Below are 12,786 nucleotides of genomic sequence, written 5' to 3'. Positions count from 1 at the left end.
TCTCCATGATTTATTATAAGCTTGACAGTCATTGACACACACTAGCAAATAAAACTTAATTTCTTCAAACAAAAGCTAAAATTCTATTTTAGATTCATTGATCCTGGCTACTTTTCAACTGTAGATCTACAACCAGGTTGAAAAAGTACAGTATCTTCAAAACCCTAACCTCAGTGAGTTTGAATGTCTTGTGAACACATCAAGTTAAATGAGAAGTTGTTTTCGATATACAAAATACATCACCAGCTAACAGAATGACTATGTACATCTTTGTTCTAAAGTCTAAGTACTCAATATAAGTGTAGCCAATATTGTGTTTCTCCTGGCAGTGTTTGTGTCCATAAGTTTTAATGCAATAAAATACCATATCTGTCCTGACAGCTGATAATATTAGTTTCTTTGGATTTGATAATGTGTTTGAGAATGAAGTATTTAAGAATTGATAGTGTAAAATTATAATAACCATATATAGGTCAGCATTCAACTCTGTAGAGGCATCTTAACTGAGGGAAACAGATCTTAAATCTTTTTTGGAAATAGGTCTTGAAAGCATGGATGCCATAGAGCTTGAGATGAGGATGCGACTTGCCGAACTACAGCGACGTTACAAGGAGAAGCAAAAGGAATTGAACCGGTTACAGTTGAAGAAAGATCGAGAGTAAGTAATTCCTTTCACACATAAGCATTTTGTCACTTTAGCATTCATGATGTTTATTTTCGTGCAAGATTTTTCCAAGCTGTTGTATGCTTGATAGGTTTGCAGCATAGATTTAAACTACTTGTGAAAGTCACTGTGATATTTTACAATCCCTAAGATATATTCCAAACATTAGCACAAAACCAAGATTTTAAGAGTATGTGGTAGGAATGATACAACTGCTTACCTTGAGCTGTCATGTTGGACTAGAACTTGGAAAGATGAAAGACAAAGTGAATATTGTGCTGTGAAATAAAAGTTACACTTAAATGTTTGCATGGTGGTATTATATTGTTCATACCCAGGTTTCCCTACAAACACCATTTGTGACAAACCTAGTACAAAAACAAAATATGTATGAATGTTTTATTGGTCCTTTTGACAACACAGTCCCTTGATAAATTATGGCTTTGTATTAGGAAACCCCTTGTCAACCCTTGCCATATGTCAAAAACGATTTAGATCTCTGACTGTGACACACATACAGAACACGCGGTTTGTCACATTCCCACCTAGTTTGGAATTCCATTAGACATGTTAAGGAATGAAGATTGTAATATCCTTCCTAACGCCAACCACTTTACAGAGTGTACTGGGTGCTAACATAAATCTTAGAATATAAATATCATCTGAAAAAAAATATTGTTAATAATCTGTAAAAATATAATCAGGTTAACAATGATTCAGGTCAGATATTTAGACATTTAATTTTTGTTTTATAGAGAGGATGTTCAAAGCAAAAGAGGTCCTGGAAGACCAAGGAAACGCAAGTTACCTCGTGAAGGACCGTCTTTGAGGTAATTCATTGTATTTTTTTACTCATTATTTTATATTTTCTTTTGTTTCTTTTTATGTCCATTTTTCTCATGGTTTAAATTAATAAGTGACTGAAGCATTGTTTAGCTGCTGTCATTAACCCTTTCTTAAAATCACTTGTGCTACGTCTTTGAAATGCAAAATCAGAAGACAATTTATTGGCTGGGAAAATGACTGTTGATGTGACCATTTGCAGCTCAGCAGTTTTCAGAGAAGTACAACTGCAAACAAACACACCTGTATGTAGGTAGAAAATAAGCTTCTTTCAGTTTCTGTCTACTAAATCCACTCACAAGACCTTGTGGTTGATCTGGGGCTATAACAAAAGACACATCCTCAAGGTTCCATACATAGGGGCTGAACTTGAAATCATGTGGTTGGGAAGCAAACTTTTTAACCACACAGGCATACCTGCATGAATGGATAAGCCTTTCTGATTACTGTTATCATCAAACTACCTTTAATTAAATGTATCTTAAATAATGAGTATCATAATATCACAAGCTACCACGATATGGGGGGGGGTCTCCTTTCCTTGACATTGTGACATTGTTGTAAATGTATGTCACCTTCATACAAGCAGTATCACTAATTTCTTATATTCTTGCCATAGGGAAACGTTACCTTGCTTGGGAACAGGTGAGGGTTGGTGATAGGAGGGGCATCCAGCCATAAAAAATATAACTCGATAATCTGAGCCTGACCCACACAAGCATGGAAAACAATGATGATGATTGCAGCTCCTAGTCTTGGAATACTGCAAACATTGGATATATATTCCTTAGACTTAGCCTTTAACACTTTCACAGTTAAATTGACCGTATCCTGCCCATATATTTCACTTGTTTTATGCTGAAACTGGGCTGGTCTAACTTCTCACACCTACCCTACAATGTCATTCTGAAAAATAAACACATTAAATTGCATGACTGATTCAAAACCATGTAAATTTATATGCATTACATTTGACAGAGCTAAATTTGAATGCTAAAGAGATAACCCAGCCAATGATTCAGAAGTGATTTTGTGTTCTTTTAAGAAATAACTTCGTAGATTTTGATTTGGAGATAACATTATTGAACGTAAGTGAAATTAAAAAATTTTCTTTCCAGTATCAAGCATGGTGGTGGGACATCACCGAAACCTGCAGGTAAAGATTCCTCTTCGAAGCGAAAGAAACTTGCAGAAAAACTTGTTGATAAAGTTTTCAGACAATCTTCACAAGTAAGTACAGCTTAAAAAAAACTTGCTCTTCCTTTGTTGTTTACACCACATGTCCTCGTCTGTTGTTGTTTTTTTTCGTAAATTCTCCCATATATATAACCTTAATGTGATTTCTTTCAACATTCTATTGTTCGTTAATCAGATGCCATCATCCAAGAGGAATCGTAACAATAAAGCTTTGATTGCTCCTGGGAAAATGTCTACGGTTCTTGTGAAGAAAAACATGGCACCATCTACCACTAGGTCAGGTGCAGGTAAATATTCGTAGTAATTCTATCCTTTTATAAACGCACGCACACCTGATATATGTTAAGCAATAAGAGCATATTAACCCTTTGGTGTTTAAGCCGGCCATATCTGGCCCAAATATTCTACATGTTTTACATTCAAATTGGCCATATCTAGCCTCTCACACCTAACCTACATTGACAGTCTAAGAATAAACTATCAAATCATCGAAACTTCAAAGCTGTAAGATAATGTATGATTAATTCAAAAGAATTTGAGTGAAAAAAGTATTACATTTAACAGAGTAATCTGAACACTAAAGGGTGAAGGGAAAAAAATTGAAACGAAACCATAATGTTGGGTTGGCAGCAAAGGTTCTGATTATATTTTGCAAGAAGTATGAAGCATGACATTAAAATTTTTACAGACTAAAAAAGAAATAAGAAAGCCACAGATATGAATGTGCGGTTAAAAAATCCACATCCCAAGTCCAGTCTCTTGCAGTAGAGAGGATGCATGGCTACACACACACACACTGTATTACATTTCTGATTACAAATCTAACAATCATAGCTTCTTTAATTTATTTCCCTCACTTAGATATAATTCAACCAGCAACTGGAAACATTGGTGGTCGTGGTATACAGCCTTTAAAACCAGCTCGGAAACTGGGACAGATGCCTTCAACAGAATCTCCAATTTCTAGAGGTAAGATCTAACTCTTAATGTATGCATTCATCATCGTTTATTGTCTGTTTTTCCATGCAGGCATGGGTTGGATGAATTTACTCTCACGCAATGGATAATTGTCACGGAAACAACGATGGCATCAATATTTTTCAACAGTTAAACTGAATTATTAGGTTCAAGAAATTCCTGGTGTGATCATGTTTGTTGAAACAGATTGGGCTGCATTTTGGGTGGGTTATTATGCCAATGACAAACACACACACTGGTTCCATTTCACTTCTTTTATTATTAGTCATTTGGTTAACTATTTACCCAATTAACTACTCATTTGGTCTGTCAATCAATGAGCTAGGTTTGCCATAGTCATTTTGTTACCATTCATGACCTCGTCAGTGACATACCTTCAGTAGCCCTGGAGGAGAGAACACATGTCATTGATCACAAATGGTGATGAAATGACTTTGACAAACCTAGTTCATAGATGAATTAACTGAACTGTTAAATGTTGACTAATAGTAATTGAAGTGAAATAGCACCTGTGTATGTTTATTATTGGCATAATGACACTCCCAAGATGCAATAAAATACATTTCAACCCTTGGATGTACATCAAGAATCTTTTGAATCTGTAGCAAGGTATTGTAGAAATTTATAATTCATGACCAACCTGAATATTGTGCCGTGAAATAAAACTTACAGCTAAATGTTTGCTGTAATTTAGATCTCTGACTGTGGCACACATAGAACACATGGTTTGTTACATTTCCATCTAGCTTGGAATCCCATTAGACATTTTAACCCTTTTGTTACCAACCTGGCTGAAACCGGTTCTGGTTCTCTAGTACAAATGTCTTGTTTTCATAAGTTTTGAATTAAAATCTTCATCCAAACCGTAGTCACAATTTATGTTCCTAACAGCTTAATAACTACGTTATTTTACTAAATTCTTTGTTATATTTAAAATCAATTGAAAGAAACAAAGAGCATCTCAACAGAAATGTGGTAACAAAAAGGGTTAAAATATGTAATAGAGAAACAATTCTTAACCCTTTTGATACCAACTAGGCTGAAACCATCTCTGACTCTGTAGTACAAATGTCTTTGTTTTCATAAGCTTTGAATTAAAATCTTCATCCAAATCGTAGTCACAATTTATACTCCTAACACTAGCTGATTGGTAACTAAGTTATTTTACTAAATTCTTTGTTATATTTAAAATCAATTGAAAGAAACACAGAGCATCTCAAAATAAGTACAGTAACAAAAGGGCTTAAGGAATGAAGATTGTAATATTATTTCTTGAAAGTTGTGTTGTCTTTCCTGACATTTTTATATCTACTTCTAAAAATCTTTTCTTTATCTCCACATTTCATTTCTTTATCATTTTGTTCTTCTATTATAGTGGATGCTTGGTCTTTCAACGATGACTCACAAAGTCTTACATCCCTCAGGAAAAAAGCCCCTAAATTGCCAGCTAAAAACCAGAAAGGATTCATTTGTGCAGGTACATATCTTTGTTAGTTTTTATCTGATATGAAACCACTTTATATGTAGTCTTTGTTGAACTGAAAGGCATTTCAAGCTTTTTGTCTCCTCTAAAAAAATATAAGCGAATATGCGAGATTGTTACATGGCTACTCAACCTGCCAGAAATAATAGCCACATCACACTCTGCAAAAAAGGCAGGACACATTTCGTAATGTAATTATAGATACATATTCATGTCTAAATTAGTGTGTTCTTGGTTGGAATCAACATTGCCATTTTCCTTGCAGGCATGGCTTAAATAGTTTGATAGGAACTGGCCAACATGCAAGAGGACTGTGCCAAGTTCCAGTGTCTGCTTTGGCATGGTTTCTATGGCAGGATACCCTTCCTAATGTCAGTCGCTTTACAGAGGGTACTGGATGCGTTTTATGTGATACTGGCACTAGTGAGGTCACCCAAGTACCTCACAAGACAAGCACCCTCAACTGAGATGGGGCTGTAGTATTGAGGCAGGGGACAGAAACTGGTCTCTTGCTGTAGAGGAGATGCATGGCTATCCCAGTTGAAAGAGAGAGATGATGGTGCTGATCCATGGCTTAACAATCATCATGTGCACAATCCCTTTACTGTCCTCCATAGTCCATAATCCAGAGCTCTATTTTTATACTAATTGAAACTTTGTGGTGGATATTATAGAGTGGACATAAGCTGGTGGTGAATTTATATAGAGGCCTAGTTTCCCTTCCTGGTCGGACTAATTTCACTTTATTTACACCTCAAGTCACCTTCGGAGAAGCGTGTGTGTCAGCACTTGTATTTCTCTATTCCTTCCACAGATGGTTATTTTGATTCTTTTCCTCTTTTATTCTTTTACTTGTTTCGCTCATTTTGACTGCAGTCATGCTGGAGCACCACCTTTAGTCGAACAAATCGACCTCAAGACTTATTCTCTTTTGCTGAACTGTTAAGTTACAGGGATGTAAACACACAAACATCAGTTGTCAAACGATGGTGGGGGGACAAACACACACACACACACACACACACACACACACACACACACGATGATGAAGAATATGGGGGGGGTGAGTGACAATGATGACAATCACCTTGAGAATGGTGGTGATGATGATGATGAGGAGGAGGAGGAGAGGAGAATTCTTTGTTTCACTTTGTCTATGGAGACAAATGATCTAATTTTTTCTGTATGTACTGGTTTAATTGCAGACAAAGTTCGACCGATGGGTACTGGTCTTATGGCTGCTTACTCCTCTTTAACCACTGAAGATAATAATAATAATAATAATAACTCAGACTTGAATCGAGCCAAAAAGAAGAAACGTAAATCTGAAGAAGGAATTTCAATTAAGACATCGCCAAATTCTGTTTTAGGCAGCTACGATACAAAGGGTGAGTTGTATGATGACTGCTTTCTATATACATATGTATTTACATGTTTGTCATGTAGGCAGCTATGATACCACTGTTTCCTACATGCAAATGTATTCATATAAATGTTGTGTGTGTGTGTTCAAGTGAAGGCATGTGGTTTCGTGGATAAGGTATTCAGCTCACAATTGTAAGATCAGGAGTTCAATTCCTGGTGGCACACTGTATCCTTGAGCAAGTCATTTTATTTCACATTGCTTCAGTCTACAAGGCTGGTAAAGATGAGTTGTGACTGTATTTCAAAGGGCCAGCCTTGGCACATTCTTTGCCATGCTCAATCTCCGAGAACTACATTTGGAGTATGCATGTCTGTGGAATTCTCAGCCATTTGTACAGTAATTTTGCAACCAGGTTCTGTTGATTGGTTTGACTGCAACACTCCTCATTCGAACCCAAGGAATTCTTGTTGAGTGAGTTCATGCATTTTTGAATGTATGAATGGATAAATGTCTGTTTAGATGCATGACTACATCAAAGTTTCCATAGAGGTGTGCATGTGTGTGTGTGTGTGTGTGTATATATATATATATATATATATATATATATATATATATGTGTACACATGTTGGTATGTAGATTGGTGTGTGTTGTGCGTGTGAGCACATGAATATATACACCAACATCTTACATAATAGTAATACAGTTGTGTTGTATTGAGGCAGTAACAGTGATGTGGAGATTGATACCAGCTAAAACAGGATTGCAATGTCCTGATATAAGATGGTCGGGTGTGATTTGATAGAGATTTACTTGTTACTTCTAGCAGATTGTATGTCCACATAGTGGCATACCTTCATCAGCTCATAATAATGTTGGTGTTTGCAGTGGTAATGGTGTTGGGGAAGATAAATGCTGCCATGATGTTGATGATGACAACTGTTTCAATGGCTTAACCTTTTCATTACCAAATTTCTGTTGGAACTCACACTGCCCTTTTTTTTTTTTTTTTTTTTTGATAATGAAGAATTTGCTAAAATACCATTGTCATTATCATTATCAAACTGGTGTTTGGAGCATAAATTAGCATGAAATTTTTATGGAAGGTTTTTAGATCATTTTTACCCTTCTGTTACTATATTTCCTAAAACATACTGGCTTATTTTCACTTATTTTCACTGAGTAAATACTAAATTTTTCATTATTTTCAAAATGGTGTCATTATAAGCTGGTGTTTAGATCTTAAATTAACATTAAATTTTGATGAAAGCTTTTAATTTCAATTACTTAAAATCTTTTGTGTTGGAATACACTACTTTTGTTTCAATTAATTTGAAAAATAATGAAGAATTTGATAAAATAATATTATTATTAGGCTGACGTTTGGAACATTAATGACTGTGAAATTTTGATGGAAGGTTTTTAATTTGGATCAGTTTGGCATTAATCCATGCCAACATGGAACATGGACGTTAAATGATTATGGTTTCTATTAGAATACACTGCTTTGTTTCAATTACTTTTGAAAATAATTAAGAATTTAGTAAATAAAAATTTGTCATTATCAATCTGGTGTCTGGAATATGAAATTTTAATGAAAGGTTTTAATTTAGATCAATTTAATGAAGCAAGTTTGTATCTCAGGTGTGTTGGTATTAAACGGGTTAATTCAATTCTAATATTTTTATTTCTGTTCCGTTTGTTTTTAATTCAGACTCTGATGGTGAAAGCTGTGATACTTCTGGACAAGGAAATAAGAAACGAAAGCCTGGAAGACCAAAACGATGCCATCAAAATAAAACATTTGGAGTCACGGGTAAGTCTGGCAGAAGATGAGAGGCAAAAGCTCAGTTTCCATTTGTAAAAACTAGTTAGATGTATGTATTCGTTCATATGCTTGTTTTTCCATGCCAGCATGGGTTAGATGAATATATCATTAAGGCTTAACAGCTGGATACACTTCTTGCCTGTTGCCCTTATTTTATCAAATGTAATGTTTATTTATTTACATTGATTTGAGTTTATCCTGCCTTATTTTGTAACTTCAAGATTTCAATGATATCATGATGATCATTTAATGTCCATTTTCCATGCTAGTATGGGTTGGACAGTTTGACAAGAGCTGGCAAACCAGAGAGTAGCACCAGGCTCAAATTGTCTATCTTGGCATGGTTTCTATGACTGGATGCCCTTCCTAATGCCAGTCACTTTACAGAGTGTAGGGAATGCTTCATACATGGCACCAGCATGGGAGATTTTTATGTGGAACAAGGAGTGTTTATTTTTACAGTGGCATTGTAGGGTAGGTGTGAGTGGTTCAACCTGGCCAGTTTGAACCTAAAACAGGTAGAATATTTTGGGTTCAAACAGGTAGAATATTTTTTGGGTTCAAACTGGTAGAATATTTTTTGGGTTCAAACTGGCAGAATATTTTTGGGTTCAAACTGGTAGAATATTTTGGGTTCAAGCAGGTAGAATATTTCTGGGGTCGAACAGGTAGAATATTTTGGGGTTCAAACAGGTAGAATATTTTTGGGTTCAAACTGGTAGAATATTTTTGGGTTTGGACAGGTGGGAATATTTTTGGGTTCAAACAGGTAGAATATTGTTGGGTTCAAACTGGTAGAATATTTTTGGGTTCAAATTCCGCCGAGGTCAACTTTGCCTTTCATAGGGTTGATAATTTAAGTACCAGTTGTGTACTAGGGTCGATCTAATCAAATGGCCCCCACTCCCCCAAAATTTCAGGCCTTGTACCTTGAATAGAAAATAATATTTTGGGTTAGATGTGGTCAATGTAACTGCTAAAGAACTAAAGAATACTGAGGATGCCAAGAACAACTGGAGATGAAATAAAGTTGCTATGGTGTCTAGAGACAAAGTGTATTCTGTATAAAATAAAATTAATGTTGATTCCATTTTTTTTTTTTTTCCTTGTGGTTTCTTTGGACTCACCTGGGAATTTCTACAGAAACCATTGTAGCACGAAAGACTAAACATTTGAGTTTTGCACAGTTAAAGGAGGCTGACCAACAGCAACAGAAACAAAAGAATGCCCTGAACTCGTCTCTTCACAAGACAAACACAACACCGAACGAAGACAAATTCAAAGTAAGGAACCATTATTATTATTATTATTATTATTATAATTAAGAGATTAAATGAATATTTTGTCACAGTTGCACTAGCAACTGTGATTAGTGTTGATTGAGTATGTTGCTATGTTCGTTGTGGTGGTTGTTGTTGTAATGGTGATGATAGTAGAATGATTGTTGTTGTTTTTATAAGTGTTGTTGTTGTTGTTGTCATGTGATGTATTGCCGCCTGAGTCTGTGTTTGAGGTGTTGTAATATAGCAGGTAGTACCTTATATGGGAGTTTACAAAGAATAGGGGTTAAAGAATTCAAAACGCGAGTTCATCTCACTCGCAAGATGACAGAATAGAAAGAAGACAAGAAAGATATGGGCTACACTTATACTGTTATTTAATTGATAACAATAATAATAATAGACACAGGGAACAGAAAGCTCTTGGTGTTGTTTACTATTACAAATATCATTAACTCTTCTTGTTGGTAAGGCAGCGATCTGGCAGAATTGTTACCATGCTTAGTGGTATTTCATCCATCTCTACGTTCTGAGTTCAAATTCTGGTATGGTTGACTTTCCCCTTACATCCTTTTGGAGTTGATAAAATAAGTCCCAGTCGAGAGCCGGGGTCGATTTAATTGACTTACCAACTTCTTTTAAAATTGCTGGCCTTGTGCCAAAATTTGAAATCAATATTGTTTGTTTTTGTTGTTGTCAGTCTTTATCTGAGTATATCAGTTCTTGTCATTTCTATAGATGTTGTTGTTGTTGTTGATGGATAGTTGCATAGACTGTAGTTCATCTTTTTCTGTCAAGAGTTTGTTGTTGTTGTTATGGTATCAGTTGCAGCTGCTGCTGTTGTCATTCACCTTCTCTCTCTCTTGCTCTCTTTATATATATATATATACATATATATATTGTGTGATCCTTCTGTCCGGCATTCGCTATGATAGATTGCTGATCACTACATTTATATTATTTTTTTTTTCTCTTTGTTTCTCTCCTTATTTCTTTCTGTGTTCCTTTCAGTTGAAGAGCGTAGCTCGAAACGTCAAAGACTTTCTCTATTCCCGAGCGTTAAACTAATACATCCATTTGTTGTTTACACCACCTGTCTTCGTCTGTTGTTTTTTTCGTAAATTCTCCCATATATATATATATATATATATATATATATATATAATCATAAATATATAGGGATTAGCAGTATCCTGCTTCTCCAACATACTGAGAATTCAGAAATAGCAGCCAAAGAACTACTGATTCCAAAACTACAAATTTTTCTCTAATTGATAGCGATTAGAGAAAAATTTGTAGTTTTGGAATCAGTAGTTCTTTGGCTGCTATTTCTGAATTCTCAGTATGTTGGAGAAGCAGGATACTGCTAATCCCTATATATTTATGATTATAAATGGTTTTACCGATAAGGTTTTTTCATACTGAGCTACCCGGCAAAATTGCTAATTATTAATTTTATTACTAATTAACGATTCCCTGCCCTATATATATATATCTATATATATATATATAGATATATATATAGATATATATATATAGTGTGTGTGTGTATCCTTCTTGGTTGGTTAATTTTGATTTTATATTATTATTATTATTATTATTAATATTAATACTCTTTGTGTTTTGAGATCAAATCCTGCTGTGATCAATTTGACCTTTATCCTTTTTGGATCATTAAAATAAAGCATCGGTCAAAGAAGGAAGCTGGCAGGTAGAATCATCAGCCCACCTGGTGAAATGCTTTGTGAGATTTCTTTCAGCTCTTTTTATGTCCTGAGTTCAAATGTCATGGAAGTTAATGTTGGTCTTCATCTTTTTGGGGATCAATGAAATTAGTACCAGTTGAGCCCCAATATGATTCACTAATCCCCTCATCCTCAAATTTCAGGTCTTGTGCCTATGGTAGAAAAAATTCTTCATTTTCTCTTCTCTTATTATTATGCTAATTAGGTAACAGGTATTTAATCTTGATGTTTGGTGACAACAAACCTCTTCAAATTTCAAGAATCTTTGTTAAGATACTTGCAGGATATAATAATTATTATTATTATTGTTGTTGTTCAAATTCTACTGAGGGCAATAAATTAAGTACCAGTTGCATACTGGAGTTGATCTAATCGATCACCCCCCCCCCCAAAAAAAAAACACATACACACCAAATTTTAAGCCTGGTGCCTATAGTAGAAAGGATTATTATTATTATTGTTGTTGTTGTTACCCTGTCGGGCAAAATGCGCTGTAGCATTTTGTCCATCCTGACTTTCTGAGTTCAAATCCTACCAATGTCGATTTTTGCCCTTCACCCTTTTGGGGTCAAAAGTTGATCACGAGGGTTGATGTAATCATCTTACCCCACTCTGCTGAAAATGCTGGCCTTGTGTCAAAATTTCAAACTATTATTATTCTTATTATTGTTGTTATTATTATTATTATCATATTTTCATAGCTGAAGCAACAGAGACTGAGAGTTTCCTGTGTTTGCATTTACAAAACTCTGTCCTTAAGTCACTCTGTTGCTTCTGCTAAATATTAAGAAAATATATAGACACATGTGTGTGTGTGTGTGTGTGTGTGTGTGTGTATATATATATATATATATATATATATATTACTTGTTTCAGTCATTTGACTGTGGCTATGCTGGAGCACCGCCTTTAGTCGAGCAAATCGACCCCAGGACTTATTCTTTGTAAGCCTAGTACTTATTCTATTGGTCTTTTTTGCCGAACCGCTAAGTTACGGGGGACGTAAACGCACCAGCATTGGTTGTCAAGCGATGGTGGGGGGACAAACACAAACACACACACACACACACACATACATATATACGATGGGCTTCTTTCAGTTTCCGTTTACCAAATCCACTCACAAGGCTTTGGTTGGCCCAAGGCTGTAGTAGAAGACACTTGCCCAAAGTGCCATGCAGTGGGACTGAACCCAGAACCATATATATATATATTTATATATATATATATACTCACATTTTGAGTTCTATTTTTCCTGTTTTCATCATAAAGCCTATTATTATTATTATCATCACTACTTAAGGCGGTGAGCTGACGGAATTGTTAGTATGCTGGACGAAATTCTTTGCGGTATTTCATTCTTCCTCATGTTTTGAGTTGAAACTCAGACCACCGAGGTTGACT

The 12,786-nt window shown here is 35.2% G+C and overlaps 1 protein-coding gene across 2 annotated transcripts in view; it reads left to right on the top strand.

Annotated features, from left to right (window-relative positions):
- LOC106868024 (uncharacterized) overlaps window positions 1–12,786 on the top strand; it is a 325,886-nt gene that overhangs the window by 264,302 nt on the left and 48,798 nt on the right. Inside the window, exons 14-22 of one of the 2 annotated variants that reach the window (XR_016241196.1) lie at window positions 541–658; window positions 1,420–1,494; window positions 2,626–2,737; window positions 2,880–2,991; window positions 3,566–3,673; window positions 5,058–5,159; window positions 6,371–6,553; window positions 8,244–8,345; window positions 9,501–9,640. Coding sequence is in view for 1 of the 2 variants with exons in the window: in XM_089349632.1 (XP_089205758.1) it covers window positions 517–658; window positions 1,420–1,494; window positions 2,626–2,737; window positions 2,880–2,991; window positions 3,566–3,673; window positions 5,058–5,159; window positions 6,371–6,553; window positions 8,244–8,345; window positions 9,501–9,640 (1,076 nt within the window). In the remaining variant the exon portion in view is untranslated. Of the gene's footprint in view, window positions 1–516; window positions 659–1,419; window positions 1,495–2,625; window positions 2,738–2,879; window positions 2,992–3,565; window positions 3,674–5,057; window positions 5,160–6,370; window positions 6,554–8,243; window positions 8,346–9,500; window positions 9,641–12,786 lie in introns of both variants that reach the window. The other variant, XM_089349632.1, reaches the window with a different exon arrangement.

Source organism: Octopus bimaculoides, chromosome 3, assembly GCF_046866305.1.
Source record: "Octopus bimaculoides isolate indiv1 chromosome 3, ASM4686630v1, whole genome shotgun sequence".
Classification (NCBI taxonomy): domain Eukaryota; kingdom Metazoa; phylum Mollusca; class Cephalopoda; order Octopoda; family Octopodidae; genus Octopus; species Octopus bimaculoides.
This window is presented reverse-complemented; position numbering and strand designations above follow the sequence as displayed.